The sequence below is a fragment of the Lepidothrix coronata genome, unplaced genomic scaffold, assembly GCF_001604755.1.
Source record: "Lepidothrix coronata isolate B3197 unplaced genomic scaffold, Lepidothrix_coronata-1.0 Scaffold234, whole genome shotgun sequence".
Classification (NCBI taxonomy): domain Eukaryota; kingdom Metazoa; phylum Chordata; class Aves; order Passeriformes; family Pipridae; genus Lepidothrix; species Lepidothrix coronata.
The window spans coordinates 641,350-659,515 of record NW_016690414.1 but is presented as its reverse complement, the minus strand read 5'-3'; the positions used below and the strand labels follow the sequence as shown (position 1 = coordinate 659,515).

General features: G+C 44.2%; 1 protein-coding gene across 2 annotated transcripts in view; it reads left to right on the top strand.

Annotated features, from left to right (window-relative positions):
• SNAP25 (synaptosome associated protein 25) overlaps nucleotides 1-18,166 on the top strand; it is a 60,767-nt gene that overhangs the window by 19,007 nt on the left and 23,594 nt on the right. For both annotated transcript variants that reach the window (XM_017834550.1, XM_017834549.1), the window contains exons 2-3: nucleotides 13,118-13,252; nucleotides 13,910-13,951. In XM_017834550.1, coding sequence (XP_017690039.1) covers nucleotides 13,181-13,252; nucleotides 13,910-13,951 — 114 coding nt within the window. In that variant the 5' untranslated portion in view covers nucleotides 13,118-13,180. The remainder of the gene's footprint in view (nucleotides 1-13,117; nucleotides 13,253-13,909; nucleotides 13,952-18,166) is intronic.

Genomic DNA, 18,166 nt, shown 5'->3' with positions numbered 1-18,166 from the left:
TGGGTGCACCACGTGCTTGGGACACTGAGCCTTGAACCCTTACTGCTTGGCCACTTAGAAGTGTAAAAGCACCTTGTGGGGTAGGGTATTTTATAATGCCTGATCCCACACGCTTCATAGCACTCCAAATCCCAACTGCCTGTTGGGGACACCTCCAGAAGCCACCTATCAGTGCTGAACACATCTTTTGGGAGGATATCTGGTGCCCTCCCTCTTACTCAGACAATTCCTCCGCGTCAGAGGCTGTGCAGGGCCAGGATTGCTCAGCCCTGAGCTGTACAGCCCCAGCTCGGTCTCACCCTGGGCTCTGCCCTGTGGTCCTTGTCATGCTGAGCTTTGTAAGCACTGGTGCCTCTTGCTCCCAGTCTGGGTGAGTCATCCCTGCAATGCTCCAGAGGCAGCGCTGCCGAGGGTCGCTTGTCCTTGAGACAAGTTGTGCTTCCACGCAAAAGACTGGGAAAGCAGACAGCCTCAGCTGAAACCCAGAGATCCTATGGATTTATGCTCAGGTGAATGAATACAGAGTGTGTCTTAAGAAGGTAGAGAGGTTGGAAGGCAAATCCTGTTTTTCTGATATAAACCAAGTACCGTTTCAATGTTTGGAAGAATCACATTGGCTGTCACTATTCATCCACGCGAGGAATAATTTATTCCTTCATTTTGGCATGGCTTTTTATAAAGCCTCTGGTCTTAAAGACCCAAAGTCACCCCATGTAGGTCCCAGCAATGGCAGAAAAAGGTTTAAGGGTTTAAGTGAAAAAAGGGATTGGAGCTTTCACTGCCAGGCAGTGAGGCAAAATCCCTCTGTCCTCAGCTGTGTAGCACATCCTCAGCTCTCCAGCTTCAAATCTGGAGCTGTAGGATATTGATAGCGAGACTGTGGGAATATCTAGGCATGGTTCTAGGAAAATCCTCTGCTGAATTCTGCAACCTGTCCATGACCAGGCTGTGATTGCACTCAAATGTCAGCAATTCAATTATTTTACTGAGTTTATTTTTGCTGTTTCTGTTGGTGGTATGTGAATTGCCCTCATCCCAGCTCACTGCTGTGGTTCATTGTCCAGCAGCCGAGCAGGTGGGTTGGTTTTGTTTCAACACATGCCAGAGCCAAAGAAACCTCTTGGCCAACCTTCACATGTGATCCTCAATCTCTGTAGCTCCAGGTATGCTTTTGTGCCTCGGATGGGTACAAGACTGTGTGGTTTTCTGCTCCGTTTTGGGTTTTTTTTGAGTCCTGTTTTCTCCAGTAAAACTGCTCCTGTGCTACAACACTTTGCCATCACCAGCAGTTGTACCTGCACACCTCAGGGATCTGGGCATTAAATATAAAGGATTTCAGCAGGAACCCCCATGTACCTCTGTGTTGCAGTTTGCACACCAACTTCCCAAGAGCCAGACTGCTGTGGCCAAGAAACAGTTAACTGTTGTTTATTTTATTCATGTGATCAAATTTAATCTCTTGTTTTATTGTTCAGCAGAGCTCTGTAAATCACCCGTGTCCCCTCAGGACTCACCCAGGTCCTGTCTTTCCCAAACCTTTCCCCTGCAGATTGTATCATCCTGGTTCAATACATCTATCTCCCTTAATAAGAAAAAGAACCACAGCAGGGAAAAGGGGAAGCTTTTGCAAAATGTTTTAAGTTCTGTCCTTTCAGGGCCATAATCTGTTAGGAGATTGAACCAATGATGCAACTGTAAGACCCAGGGAAGAGGCAACATTCCCACCAGGAACTGGAAAACTTCCTACTCCCAAATACAAATTGAAAGGAAAAGGTTAGAAAGCAAACCAGACCATCTTGCGTGTCCTTGCAGGCCTTAATTCCTTCACAAACATGTGCAAACTGAATAAAAAGAACTAGCTAAATAAAAATCCCCACGCAGAGAGAAAGATTTTGATCCTCTGTTAAAACAGTTTGAGCGGAAAGGATTTTGCAGCCTCTCTGTTAATCTGCCGATCACGTGGTTGAAAGCGATGCCCTTGAGGCGCTATCCAGCCTGGTGTTGAATTGATTGGTCAACAAAAAAAGAAAGGAGGAAAAAAAAAAGAATAGAAGTTGTGCTCTTGTATTAGGACGGCTAAATCCTCGCCCGCAAGTCTGGGTAATCTGCACTGGAGGAGCGTGCTGGGGCTTTTTTCATCAGCCTGTGAAGGCTGAAATGGACTTCAGAAGAAAGAGAGGTTTCAAAAGCAGCCTCATGAGCCTGTAATAAATAATGAGAAGTTTTCATACCCTGCACCAGCAGAAGCCGGTGTGCATGTGTACCCTTGGCCTCTTGAATCTCTGTTACTGATTCCTGGAAAATGAGTAGCAGCCAGGAATTAGTTGTAGGTGTGAATCAGAAAGCAGCAGTGGCCTTTGAAAACGAGTGAATAAGTTTTGCATATCCATGGGGTGCTATTATGCATTCCTATGGCTAAAACAATTTGTTGCTTAGCCTAGAACCGTCAGGTCAGATGCTTTCAATATTTGACTTGTACAACTGTATGTGCGTTGTAACTATACATCTCAAACAGTCCTTCCCAATTTATTGGTTTTGATCTAAGTGACAAACAGTGGGTATGACACTAGCATCTTCCCATTTCATGTCCCACTTGTGCCCAGTAAAGAGAGCAGCCAGATCCTCTCCCTTGTCTGAGCAGCATTTGCAGCACTGCAGGGTTTCAGGAATGTGTCTGGACTGGTCATGGGTCCAGCTTCACTTCAGGGAGATGAGCCATTTAACAGCAGCAGGACTTTTTGTTATTGTGACTCTATAAAAGAGCCCTGAAATAATAAAATTGAGATCTGTAAAAGGTTTAGTGGTTTAAAACTGGGTTCCCTGCCCTTTTTGTTATATAAACTGCATTTAAAAAAAGATACTCTGCTGTGTCCTTATATTATCCTGCATTTTATGTACTCACACGTCTATCTGTGTATCACCTCTGTATAAACAGAGAATCAGGGTAGTTACAAACTAAGTAGGCTCCTTTCTTTTTATAACATGGCCATAGCTATTTCTTTTTTTTTTTTTCTTGAAAGGAAGTAAGCTTTTCAAAGTTCATGAACCTTGTTCAGCTTTTAATCCTGCTTCCACAGTTCAAGTTCCCAGTGGAGACTGGAGCACAAAGCAGAGGAGAGCGGAGCCAGGGGTTGGGCTGGGCTGCCCTGGGTGTGGCAGAAAGCGAGGCCTGAGCCAAGAGCGTGGCTGGTGGTTGGCAAAACACGAAGCCATCCCCGGGGGTAACTCTGAGCTCCCTCAGAAAGGTCAACCTTGTTCTTTTTGGTTTTGCTTGTCCATTTTTTAAGCTCCTTTGCCCTAGAGAAAACCCACTGGCAGTAATGGGGAGGTGCAGACAGAATCCTGAGCTCCTTTCAGACACATTTTGGATAGCAGTTCCTCTCAAAGAGTGTGAGATAATTTCTTAAATATCTTTTTTTGCTGTCCCTCATAGATGAAAAAAACTGCCATTCAGTTAAAAATCCAGTTTTACAAATAACACCATCAGCCCAGTTTCATAATGCTTATATTTTGTCAGCTGCTGATTTGACTCTGACGACTTAGTTAAAGAAGATTTCTGCTAAAAATATACCAGCCCCATTGCTTGAAACGTGGCCACGCTTTTACCATCAGGCAGAAAGGAAAGGATGAGTATTATAAACATAAAGAATTGCTTTGTTTACCACATACAGTGTCAAGAGGGGAAAAGTTGTCTATTTACATTCCTAATGCCCTCGTGATCTCAGTGTAGAGAGTTTTCCTCCCCTATTAAGATGTTCATATGTAGTAATAGCTGCATTAATTTTCTTTCTTTCATTTCTGTTGAATTTAGGGTCCTTACTGGTGTAATACAGCCCAGGGGCAGGGGTAGGTGGCAGAGAAATCTTGCAAACACGAACCACGCAGAAAGCAATGAAATGTCAGCTGAGTGTGCTGACAGCCCGTAACAAACACCATCAGGGGAACACTTTATTCCCGTCTATTGCTTTGAAATCAAAGCCATGACAACACTGATGCTGATGGGGTTAACTATGTCACTGCCAATCTTTTACACTAAAATACTGAATTATGGTTCTTCCGCCACAAAATTCTTTTCCACATTTTCCTGTCTATCAAAATCATCAGCTGTTCCATGCTAAGCTTGTCAAAGTGCTAGTTAGACTCATGGCTTGTCTCATCTAATCCTAAAAGCATCAGGACTAGCAAAGACAGGATAGCACCAAGTTTTACCATACAAATGAAGGATTTCACGTCTGTTTTAATGGCGGAGTTACTCGTTGCTCCCTCCAGTTAATTTGAAAAGATCGCTTTCAAATTAAATAAAGTTACCACAAAATTTCCCCCTGACTTCCAGACTTCCACAAAATGCAGCAGAAATTAGCTCTACTTTGTGACAGGCCAATGCAAATGGGCTCCCTTTTCTTACTGTAATACTCGTGGGTTTCCTTTCTATCATCCATTTAGCCTAAAAATACCTTTCTCCAGTTTGTGGGTTTCCTTTTCATCATCCATTTGGGCTAAAAAAAAGAATATCTTTCTCTAATTTGTGAGTTTCCTTTTTATCATCCATTTAGCCTTAAAAAAAATAAAAATCTTTCTCCAATTTGTGGGTTTCCTTTTCATCATCCATTTAGCCTACAAATGTCTTTCTTCAGCTGTCAGTCTGCTTTCTTGGATCATTATAGGAAATTTGAGGATGAGCTGTACTGGTTTGCATTTTCTGCCAGTGATTCGATCTGTGTGTGATACAGAGATGTGCAAGAGGGTTGGATGTGTGATGGAGGCAGGGGCTGCACCAGGAGCTCTGGGCACTCTTTATAAGACTGTGCAGAGGGAAGGGTTTCTTTTTCAAACCCAGGAACAGCAAATGGAACAAGTCCTCATGCAGCCTGTTGGGAACACCCTTTACACTCCCCACAAAAATTTGCCATGCAGTTTCCTCATTCCCTGCTTTCTTCTGAATCCCTCAATAAATGTCTTGCAGTAATTTCATTTTATATTTCCCTACCATTTATCTATGCATCTAGTAATCTAAGAGAAACAGAGGGGAGCAAGGTAAAGCCCCAGGAAAATTTGGCAGAAAAGCATTTCAGACACCAAGCGCTCCTGTTAGACGGTTACACACTCACACTCACACACCCCCTTTTCACACACTGCCAGCATTTCCCAGCACGTGTCTGCCTGGGAGCTCCACCTGCAAGTCTGACCCCACTAAAGGCAGTGGGGAAACTTCCTCCAAGTGGAAATGGGGCGTGACTTTCACCACTGGCTTCTAAAATTGGCCGTTAATCAGATTTAGTGGCTTAGGAGCAGTGTAAAGAAACCCAGGCTGAATATAATGAAGGAAAGGCTGACTGCTCGTCATTGCTGCCGTGATGGTGAGTGAATATTCTAAGACTTGAACATATTCAGGGAGTGAGTTTTACTGAAAATCATGACACAGTCAGAAATCTCATCCTCCAGCTAAGCAGATGCCTTTAGTTTTTCTCCAGGATTCTGGCCACAGAATGCAAATAGCTTTGTCACAAGTCAAGACATTTTGTTTAATCCTCTCTGCTAATACCTGGATTTCTTGTCCTGAGCCACCAAGACCCAGCTATGCCAATGGCAAGTGAGGTTGTAGGATATTTTGGAGCAGGTATCTCCTGGAAGGACGGGGAAGCACCAAGCCCTTTGAGCAAAGCCCATATCCTTATTTAAAATTCCTCGTGAAATGCCAGCCACCCTTTTCCAGAGAAGACTAATTCAAATGAAACCAGCACAACCAACAGCTGGTGGGATGATCAGGGTGGCAAACAGCCCATCTACCAGGAAAGGACTGATGGAGTCTGATCTTTCACGTCATAAGAAATGCTGAAACCTCAGAGAAAGAGAGAGCAGGGAAGGAGAGAAACTATTTAAGCCACAAGACAACAGCAGCACAGGAACAAGCTGCTGTTTTCTGGCTGTGAATTAATTTGTGCTAGAAGTGAAATATTTTCTGGGTACTGGACTCAGAACTAGTTGGGAACACAATAAAATTAGGGAATCATAGGATATAGCTTGCTAAATTATAAATGAAGCTGTAGGAGGCAGGTAGCTGTAATAACAGGGAATTAGACTTACAGCAGCCGGTTCAGTCCAGGTCTCTGATCACTCCTGGTAAGAAGGTTTCTCTCTTCACCCTCCACCACTCTTGGCTGGTTGCTCTCCCAGACAAACAGAACAAACATTTTGCCTTCAATGTTTTTCTGTTGCTGTTGGAAAGTAAAAAAACACAAAACGTGTGGGTACATAGGTGTAAAAACGACTGCAAAGGGGTAACACAGGGAGGGGTTTATTTTCTTTCAGCAGCAAAAGGGACAGAAAGTCAAGTTGTTATTACTCTGAGGTGAAATTGTTACTAAATGGCTGCTCTGTGCTTTATTGTTTTTCCGTGCAGGAGCCTGGTAAAGCCACAGGCACGTCTTGGAGCCTGGTGGAGCAGCCGTGTGTCTGACAGCTGACAGGACAACAATGATTTGTGTTGGATTGGGATTGGGGTGGGGTGGCTCCAGGCGTTTCATTTATGGTGGATTGTTCTTCTCCGAGATCTCAGCAGCAACCTTTCCCACCAGCCATTGCCCCCGGCTGCAGTGCCCGGGGGGAACTGTGGGATGTGTTGCTCATAACCTGCCTATTTGCAGATGGTGGAGGCACAGAGCAGTTGTGCCCACACACCCCTTGTGCTGCAGATACACACAATCCCCTCCTTCACCCACTCGAGATCAGGGGACAGCAGGGGCAGAGGTGCCTGTGTCTGCAAGAAGTAATTCCTCTGTTGGCACTTCTATGCTGCCTAATTGCATTCACATTCAGAAATCATTTGGTTGAGCTTTTCTGCCATTATAACAACACAAGCCCCTAGGAAGACTGTTTTCCAACTGTTTTTTCTAACACATTCAGCACATAGTCAGGAGTCATAATTTTGTCTATTTATACTTCAAAATCTTCATTTTGGCCTCTGACTAGAAAGTTCTTGATCCTAAGTACGGGTTCTGACACAGAGAATGTGAGATCATGCTCATTAGCATTTATCTGAAAGTCCCAGTTGTCCTGGACCCCAAACCAAGTGCCAGTCCATGCCCTGAAACACCTGAAATTTAAGTAGGACAAAAAAAAGGGCAAGATAGGAAGGAAAAGAAGGATTTCATCTGTGTTGTGTGGATGGGAGACAGATTCAGCTGTTAAACACGGACAAGCATTCCCATCAGAGGGTACCCAAGACATCTGCACGATGCTGACAGATAGAGCCAGCAGCAGGAAATCAAATATCTCCAGCATTTCCTGCAGCTCCAGAGACCTGTCTGCAGGCAAAGCAAGTGAGCCCTGGGAGTAAAATAAAGTGCCTGAGGCAATGCAGGAAGACGGTAACAAACTAGGAATTACCTGCTTCTCCTGAATTCAGATTGGCAAGATCTCAGTGCCTGTCTTTTCCAAAGTCACTCCCTTACAGGCCCTCACCAGTAGGAATTATTCTTTACTGACTATGCAGTAAAAATTCAAAGTGAAGTTGGTTATCACTGTGCTCTGTCAGCCTGGGCCGTGGAGCTGGGCCTAAAGGTTTGAAGCAACATGCTGTGGGACAACAGCAGGGGAGAGATGAGGTGTCTGTGCCATGGATTAGAAATAACATATCCTATGGAAACACAGAGGCAGCTTCTTGGCTTAATCAGTAACACAAACATTACAAAGGAGTTTCTTTGGAAATGAGAACTTTGCTGAAAATCTTGTGAATAAACTACATCCAGGCAATAGGATGTGCTGCAGAAGTGATATAAAAAGCAGACTTCCCTCAAGATTTTATTTCAAAGCTATTTAGAATTTAAATCTAAATAACAGTTCGTAGTAATTTTTCATTGTTACATTTTATGCCATATCATAAAATCTTTAAATAGGGTTTTTCATTACAGAATTACCTGATTTCTTCTCCGAGTGCTTTCAGATCAATTAAAATGCAATAAGAGCAAAGGCAGGGCATGTTTAGTTATAGACAGTATTAATTGTGGTAAGCCCTGGGTGAAAGAAGATGGAGATGACAGAAGTCAGAAAAGTTAGAGCTTGTGAGGGCCACTGCTCCGAGCCCATGATCCATAAAATTATACTTCCAAGGGTCTTAAATCATTTCTCACCAGCTGTTGCCTGTCCCACCAACTGTGGACAGCACACACATCCCTTTCCTGGTTTTCTGTTGGGATCTGCCTTCGAACACTCCATCCTCAACATAATTTCAGGGAGAACCTGCTGGTGTCAGCAGCACACACAGGTCTTGGTTTCCAAGCACCCTTTTGCAGCAGGGTCTCACCTGCAGTGTAATTTCATTTCCTGCTGGTGTTAGCAGGCAGTTCCTGGGCCACACTGAGCTTTGGGGTTAATGCCAGCACATTTCCTATAATCCAGCCACCAAGAGCCCCTCTAGGGAAGGGTGGTGAAGGTGGTGAAAGACATGGCCAGTGTGCTGGTATTGACTGACCCTGACTTTTTTAGTAAAATATGCCAATGCAGTCATCCTCTGGCTACAAATATCCACAGGAAGAATAGATGTGTCCTTTAATAACAGGGTGAGTGCTTTAAAAAAGAACATTTTATTGCTGTGTTGCTTTCACCACAGTAAACTGCAGCATTTTCATTTTCCTGTATTTATTGCACTGGAGTGTTTATACCACTGGGAAGCAAATATTTGCTTTCAAAGGTCACTCATTGTATCTCTCTTCCTCTGGGGATGGATGTAGGTCTCTCCTAGCCTTCAGTAGAACTCCATACAGATTATATAATGTTCTTGCTATAAGATTCTTCATTGCATCTTAGCACGGCTAAAATAGCAGATGCAGAATGCAAAGTACAATAGGCAATGCCTTTCCATTAGCTGGTCTCTCTTTCTATTTTTCTTTACCATTTAGTCAGCTGTGCAAGCACGGGTGTAACACATGAGACCACCTCACAGAGGATTTGATGTAAGTCACCCAAGTGCCTGGAGTTAATTGCATTGTGTAGAAGACATTTGTGAAGGCAATTATTGCAACTAGAAACACAAATTGAATGGAGAGATGCAACTTCTGTAGCAACTCTTATATTTTTTTAATCAAAGTTTTAGATCTATATTGCTTAACATATTAGATCCCTACTTTGGTTTTTCTGATCTGTCATGTCTGCAGGGACCGCAGACAAAATAAAATGTAGTTGAAGTTAAAAGTACAGAGTACGTTTCAGAGAGTTTATTCCAGTTATGTTAAAATTCCTAAGGCAATGATAGGGTTTTGATACTTAGTTTAGATAAACTTAAATGAGAACAGAATGAAAAATATCGTCTGGGATCAAAAATATAAATTCCACATGGAATTTATCACTAAAAGTCCTGGATAGTATTTTAGGCCTGTTCCTGTTCTACTACAACAAGAGTAGGTTATAGTGGGCCCAAGCCAGACTGATGCCTTATGCTTTTGAAAGTCTGTCCAGTATCAGTGAGGGCAAATCCATTATGGTTTACCTTTTCTTGGCCATTCCTGAGACCACTCAGTTTTAATATTTTATATATATGTAGGTGTTCCTAAGAAACACCACAGAGGGCAAACTGTTAATTTGTACTTTACAGAAATAATTCCCTTCAAAGCATAAATCTTCTCTCTACAGGTTTTTTATTGATAACAGGGTTTGTGGTTGGAAATACATGGCACTGGAAAGGAGTTTCAGCCTAAATAGGACTTTTCAGGGAAAATCCTATCTCTAATAAGTCCTACTCCACATTATAAATTGCAAAATCTGCAAAAAAAATTAAACCTATTCCCTGCCATCTACAAAATATATGTAGTTCATCATACTGTGTGCAAATCAGTAACCTTTATTGATTCTTGTGCACGGTTTTCTATTAAATAAAGTTGAATCAGCACAGCTGCAGGGCACTTGTGTTTATGACTAAAACTTGATGTAAAATGACTTGTCTGGAAGAATTCTTTTTGCTATTTCTCAACCCATTCCAAGTGCTTTACAAATACCAAACAATCTCAATAAACCTGTCAAGTCTGATCACTCGCTGCACAACATCTCTCTGGTTACAAGCCCTGACATTTTTTTTAGCTTGATGCAAAATAAGAGGCTTCTGTCACTAAGATGCCAACTGATGGTTCTAACTAACCAAGAAGGGGAACTCTAAAAAAAAACCCCACAAGAGCATGGAGTGACAGGACAAGGGACAATGGCTTCAAACTGAGAGAGAGAAGGTATAGATTAATGTTAGGATGAAATTCTTTACCAGGAGGGGGGTCAAGACCTGGAACAGGTTGCCCAGAGAAGCTGTGGCCACTCCATCCCTGGAAGTGTTGGATTGGGGCTTTGAGCAACCTGGTGTAGTGAAAGGTGTCCCTGCCCATGGCAGGGGGGTTGGAAACAGATGGTCTTTAAGGTCCTGTCCAACCTAAACCATTCTATGATTATATGACAGTGTTTTTCCACTTTGTTTCTTTTCTGCACCACCGATCACCACCACTGGCTCGTGATCAAAAAAAAAAATAGGGAAATGATCAAAAGTCAGGCTGTAATCTACATGAGAACGGAATTTTCTGTGCAATTTTTATTATCTGCAGTGACTGACCAAGAGCCTGTTATTATTCATTACTGTCAGTAGAAACACTCATCTCACTTCCACGTCTGTAATCATTCAGCTCACACTGGATATGCTTAGAGACTGAACCAAATACCCTGTTGTCATCCCACCCTCTCACTGATGCATCACCTCCCACTTTACAGCTCATGAGATGCTACCAGGCAGACATAGCACAGAACCAGTTTCCTGCCCCTCATAGCTATTTGTATTTACCAATTAGATCAGTCCCAAAGTCCTGTCCAAATTGTCCTGGTTTTTCCTAAAGCTCGGTGCTGCTATTCTGCCAGCACAGGTTCGGCAAGGATCCAGGCAGAGGAGAATATTTTAACTAGATGCTCAAAAATTAGGTCCACAGACTTAATCTCGATATTCTGTCACAGAGGCCGCGCCAGAAATATTTCAATGCTGGGGCTTTGCCTCAATCTGGGAAAAACCCCACAATTTGTGAAGCGGTGACCAGTGCTGGTGCCAGCCTGTGCCAAGTGGGACAGGAGTTTGGAGCACGGTTCTTTACAGAAATAACTTCTTTTTATCGCAGCTGAGCATGCTGCATTTGTGACCAGGAGCAGCGTCTTCCTGGAGCTGCCTGACGTGCCACAAAGGGCACCACGAGTGCAGCGGCAGGGTGGGAAGGTTGGGGTGGCCTCGAAAGTATCCCCACACTTTCACATGCCCGTCAGGCACAGACCAGCTCCTGGTTCCTCTTTTCCTCCTAAACATCTGAGGGCACCATTTTCTGTAAAGCTCATTTTGTGAACATCCTTGAAGTGTCCGACACCAGCCTTAATATAAGCCATGAAATTAAGCTCTGGCTTTGCATCAGCCGGCGCTGCAGATGAGTTGCTTTAAGCTTGGTCCTTCTCACCGCTGTGACCATGCAGCTGGCAGAGCCAGGTGGCCTTCTCCAGCAGACATTTGGGCTCCTACACATTGTGTGACCCATCACAAAATGCCAGGCTCCCTCTGACAAGAACGTGGCGATGTGCTCAGTGATGAAAGTAGGATGCTGTGCCAGTAGCTGCAGGGCTGACTCTTGGAGATGGATTTCTTCCTGCTGTAGCTTCAAAGAGGAAAAGCAACCATGAGTGAGGGCACAGCTAATGTGAAAGCATGAAGGTCACATATTCCCTCTTAGATAAGAAAAGCAGCAGATCTGCTGCTGAAGCTTCAGAGGAGATGCAAGGAGCTGTCTGCTTTCCTTACACAATTCTAAGCAAACAGAGTGTGGTCGAGAAAATACTGCTGCCACCCAGCTGTACCTGTTCAGCCCATACTCCTGAGGTCCTGATGGAGAGCACAGTCAAAGTGAGGAATGGATTCATCTCCAATATACAGTAACTTCCATTTAAACACAGTTGTTACCGTTAGGATTTTAGAGCTAAAACCTGCCCTGACTTATGTTGTTTCATAAAGGGTGCACATATCACAAAGACAGGACAGAAAACAGTCCCTGGGGTTTTGCCTTCTTAGAGCAGCTTTGCTGAAAGGGGCTGCTTTTGTCCTCTTTCTGTAACTGAGCCTGATGGCACCTGCTTTATGGCTGGTTATTTGCCATCCCCCACAACTTCCACAGCTCCTCTGCACCTGGGATTAGGTTTTCCTGCAGTAAACATTCAGTGAGCAGCAACATGCCATGCTTGAATCGAGCAAAGAAATAAGCCAGTGTTGTTATAAAGATCTGACAGATGGTAGGAGGACCCGCCTTTCTTAATCAAGTCATGCTCAGTAATCAGAGCTAGCTCGAGTTTGTAACAAGAAAGAAACCCTACCCAAAGGAGAACTAATGGGCTGCATCCTGACCTCTGGTTAGGATAGGCTTGGTGGTGTTGTTCTGTGTCAAGAGGGATAAGAGATCAGAATCTCACCCACTTTGCAGAGAAGTTGAAAACACAAGTTAGGTCCTATGGTCACTTTGCTTCCCCTGAAATGAAGGATCCTCCCAGGAAGACAACTTTTCCTAGTCTAGCTGTAAATATCATTTCATAGCCTGACCTACAGCGTGGTGGACAAGTCATTAGCCCGTAAAAATCTGCAAAGTTTCATTGTCTTTAATTTCTCTGCAAATGTATTAGCTGAGTATCCAGCCCTCTGAGCAATGCAGCTGAAACACAGGACATCGGGGGCATAGACTCAGCCTTGACCTCCTTCACATTAAGCCTTTTAATTCTAGAGAAGAATGATTGGGTTTCAGGACTGTTTCTGGGAGCAAATAACATCTCCTGAGCCTCCAGCTTTGATATGAATAACATCTGAAAGGTTAAGTAAAAAGGAAGCTTTCTCCTCAAAGAACATGACGAGGGTGCATCCTCGTTCTTCAAGAGTGATTAATAACACAGGAATAAAGCAGCACCTTGAGCAACCCCGTGTGCTCTCCACTATGCAGGAATTACCATCCAGAACGAGAGAGTTTGGGTGAGGGCACTCCTGTAATTAAAGCACTTTTGTGGGACTGACATTTCAGCAGGACTCAGCGAGCCAGGGAGCCTAACCACACAGCTTCTTCTCCTTTGTGTCTTCCAGGCTCACAAGCAGCTGAGCACAAATCCCTGATCTGCGGCGTCCACAAACACACCCACAGCTAAGATGGCGGAGGACGCGGATATGCGCAATGAGTTGGAAGAAATGCAGCGGCGCGCGGACCAGCTCGCCGATGAGGTGAGACCAGCAGCTAAACTGGGAGCTTGGGGCTGGGGCTGGTGTGAAAGACACATCCAGGAATAGGAGCGCAGCCGGCAAAAGGATTTCTAGGGCTGATTCTGCTTTTCCGTCAGCTTCACACTGAAAGCAGAATTGGAAATGAGATGAGCTGGGGTGAAATTTAATGTTGTGTTTAGTCAAGATTAAGGCATTTATTGATCGTGAGTTTGGTTTAGGAATTAGATTGTGCATCAATTTGACTGGCCTCAGAGCAAAAAGCAGCAATTTAATATTTTCTGAGGATTCCTTCGATTTGTCAAACCTATTAAATGTTAAAAGTCACCAATTAAGTCCCTGAAAAGTCATAGCTGAAAACCACAGACTATTTTTAAAGTGGAACACCAGCTGTTCCAAGCAGCACCGCCGCAGTGTGTGAGCAAGGGGACCACAAGCCCTGGAGACTGCAGCTGCCTCAGGATGCAGTGGGAATTGCTGCATTAGCGAGTCCTAATGGAGAGCTGGAGATGGAGAAATCACCAGTGCCCTGCTGCTGGCCTGATTTGGGGGGGAAGGCAAAGAGTGTAGGAAAAACATGGTGTCAGCATGAGCCTGCACATCAGTGTTGGAAAGCATAACTTGCCAAATCTAAGCACATTTTCCTCTGTTTCATTCCAGTCCCTGGAGAGCACCCGTCGAATGCTGCAGCTTGTCGAAGAGGTAAGGACTTGCATTTTATTTGCACTTCTGTTGTGATGGAGAGTCTGATGCTGGAAGTGCTTTTTTAATAACTCACATTGCTAAGGCACGTCCATGGCTTTATGTGCCACTCTGTCCCTCCTTATCCCTACCCCTTACTAGGGCCATTCAAGATGCTGTGCCCTGGCTGCCAAGTGTCCACGGCAGGCCAGCAGCTGAGGCACTGGTTTGGTTTGCCTATACCTGAGTATCCATTGAGACGGGATACTGGAGATAAAGCAAAGGCACAGCCTCTGAAGGTGACCTGGAGTCAGGGACAAGTGGCTGAGGTGCTGCAGAGCTCCAGGAGCCTCGTGCTGGCACCTCTCTCTTGTCCTTGCCCTAGCACTGCAAACAGGGAAGGTGAGAAAGGCCCTCAGGGCCCTTGCCCTGTTGTCTCTAAATACTTCCCTCTCCATAAACACCCTGAGCTATTTTTATAGAACACCAGTCACAGTATTTAAATGCCACTTCTTTATGTATCTCTGAAATATTTATCAGGATTTCAAGGCTCGTGAGATGTCCTAGATTGACTGCTTTGGAACAGGGAGTTCTCTGATTTTCTGTAGTGCTAAGGAAGGGGATCCCGGCTCAGTCCTCACAGCTACTACAGCTTCCACCTGCCTGGAGGGGTCAGTCCCAGAAGAGAAAAAACAATTCAGTCAGGCTGTATTTCACCCTCTTCACAACAAAGGGGTTTAAAAGTTGGAAAATCTCAAACTCAGTTTAGCTTCAAGTGTTCAGCCATCAGGTGGTGGAAAACTTTGCTGCCGCCTGACAGGACATATTATTTTTAGATGCCATGTGAGCCCTGGCGCTGGAGCTGGTGACATTTTTAATCAGGGTCATCAGCACTGACAGTCCCAGTACTCCTGACAAGCAGAGGAGTCTCCAGAGGAGACAAGGGGAAGAAAATTACATCAGGTCCCACATTCAGGAACAAGCACAATCCCAGCCGTAGGCTGAGTGGCCTTGGAATCAATCATGACTGTGAAGATCAGTGGAGTCCAGTGGAGACAAAATTAAATTTCCATGTACAGACAGACAGATGGGTCACTGAGCATAGTCAGCATCACTTCTCCTCCACAAACACTTCAGATCCGGGCCCCTTGCAGCCGAAACATGCTTTTGTCTCATGAGCAATCTGTCCCTTTTATCTGCACAATTCCCTGGACACACCATTTCTGACCATCACTTTGTGTCAACTGTGTGCTGGATGCAGCTCCTGTTGAAACCAATTTGATGACATGGAAAACAGTCTTGTATGGGTACCCCCCCAACACCATGCAGGAGAGCCTGCTGCCCCAAAATGCCTGTGATCTAAATAGACAAGGCAGATGATGAGTGGGAAGAAGGAGAGGCACAGGAAAGGGAAGTGACTTGCTCAGGGCCAAGCCATCAGTAAATATCAGCCCTGTCTCTCCTGAGCCGTGTTTGTGTGACCTGTGCACTGCTTGAGTCTTCCTAACATATTGAACCAGCATATTGCGAATGCCACTGGGATTTCAGCATTAAATCATGGCAAATGGCAAAGTGGGAGGAGAACTGGGACTGTTGAATTTACCATTGAATTTATGGAGGGCTGTAGAGCTTCTTGGAAGAGCTCAGCATCTCTCTGGACCTGGCGTTTATTCAGATGCTACAATATCTCCCTGTCCAAATAGAGAAGTTGCTAAAACCAGCACTGAGCAGTCAAGGGAGTTCTTCTAAAATGAGTTGCATATTATTTTCACTAATGTGACTATCAAAGACCTTTAATATCCTTCTGTGGTCTAAACAGCTGGTTGGTTATTCTGATCCCATCTCCCAGGTACTTTTAAAAGAATGAAGCATTTAGGGAGTGAGAGATTTTATACTGAAAAGACAAATGATGAGAGTCTTTGAAATCGAACTCGCACGGCTATGATTTAATAGACCCCAGAAATCCAATTATACTCCCTTACTTAGCAGAACCTGTCTAGTGGGTAGAGATAGAAAATATTCTTTCTCAGTGACAGAGTGCTTTTTACTTTATCCTTCTGATACAGCAAATATGTTATTCCTTTCTCAGGAAAAGGACGCCCCCATGTCTATGCATTATTGCTATATACATATGTATGGAGTCCTCTCGTGGTTGGCTCCACTCTGTTAGATACCAGGAAAATACAGAATAAACAGACTGACTTGACTCCTTCCTGAGTCAGAACAGTGTTGTCCACCCAGGGAAGCCCTGTAGCAGCAGAAGGTGTGCTTCATGATGAATTGTAGGTCACTGTCTGGGGGGCATGTCCCAAAGGATCATGCCTTCCTTGCCCAGGACGACCAGTCTGAGTTTGGAGACTAAGCCCTGATGTTCCCAGGGAACATCAGCAAGGAAAACCATATATGGAACTGCTGCTTGGTTTTATAACCCAGCTTTGCAAGAAGCTGATTTTTCCAGTCCTGGCACAACAGAGGAAGCAAGAAGCGGTGAGTGGCTGTTACAAAAGCAGCCACAGCTTTGCCCTAAGGCAGCTCCGTGCTGGAATGGCAGATTCCAAACCCCAGTTTGCTCTGTGGTGCCCAGTGTACCCAGGCAGCATGGCTAATTTACACTGACCAGTGCTCATTTGAGCCACTCAGTGCTATAAATACCTGTATTTTATGAAGATGCTGTGCAATGTTTGGGCCAAAACAAAAAATAAAAATGAACTGAGGAAGAACAAGCGAGAGTAAATACGTAGTTTGTAGCTGACCTCCTTATTTTCTTGTTCAAGCCTTTTACCTCTGAGGCCACGTTATGCAATGCAGAATATCACATGCCAGGGGAAAAGCCATGAGTTTAATATCAACAAGATCAGCACTGCTGAAAGCCCAAAAGAAAGCATTTAGGAACATGTCCAGGCAAAAGGGCTGTTTTGTACATTTAAATTCAGAGAGGACTATCTTCTCCACTCATATGCTCCGAGGTTAGAGGGAAGCTTACCAAAGTATCCAAGCTGAAATGTTAAGCTATAAAAGTTTGATAAGCTCATGATGCTGCCCTACACAGGACACTGAACACACAGGATGCCATTTTACTAGCTGTGGGTTTCCCCTGACATTATTATCACAGTCAAATGTTCCCTAGTCTGAAAAATAAAAGTATCACATTAATTTAGAGTTTGGCCCAAATCTTGCCACAGCTGATTTGAAAAATCCATTTGCCATCATAAGAACCATTGGAACTATTGCATTATTGGAACAGTTCTACTCAGAAAAGTGTTTTAACCAGTGTAATTCCACAGAATGACATGTCTGGCACAAGGGAATGTGATCCAGAGTTCTGGTCTCAGTTCTTCCAGCGCAGGGTTAGACCCCTCTGTCTGTGTAAAGCAGTGGCAGCACTGGACTCAGGGTGGTTGCATTAGACAAAAACCAGGCACATGGGATTCAAGGTGGGGTCACAGATTCACTGGGGCTGAGGATCTGAATTAACAGGCAGAGCAGTCACGTGGCTCTTTAATCAGGCACGGAGAGACATCGGAGCATTAACAGGGCGACAGGGAACTCGGAGCAGGAGCCGAGCAAATGCATCACTACAGATGACTAAAAAATGTTTCTTTGGCCACATTTTTTGCCTTTTGGGTGTTGACAGTTCTCTTTAGTGCCTGTGGGAACTGCTAGCAATGTCAGCCTGTCCTGGAACATAATTGTCTCTATTAATTTATTCAAAACAAACTCTATAATCCATATTGATTAAAGCAAAATTCTTCATCGAAGTGGAAGTTCATGTGTTCTTCACAGAACTGAGAGTGCATATCTGGTTTTCAGGGTATCTCCTGAAATGCAGAGAAAGAGATTTCTAGAATGTGGATTCTCTATCCAATACATCATTTCCTTACACTGTTAGGAAAATCACCCCTCAGGCTAACCCAAAGTTTGAGTAGCTGCCTTTTGTAGCAGGTATGGATAGGACAGAACACACTGTGTTCCTGGAGGGGCTGATGAGCCCTTTGAGAAGTCATTCCAATTCTCTCCCTACTTTTATTCCCACCTTGGGAAATTAAGTTATGTAACAGCAATAATAAGAAATGAAATAGCAATGCATTTCCCCTCCAAAGTGCTGGGCAAATTTCAGTGAATGTTTTGTTGCTGACTCGCTCTGAGTGAAACACTCACAAAAAAACCCCCAAAAAGTTTGAAGAAGCTATTACAGAAGATCGAGGGTAACGTACATTAAAGCCTCCAGAAGGGTTC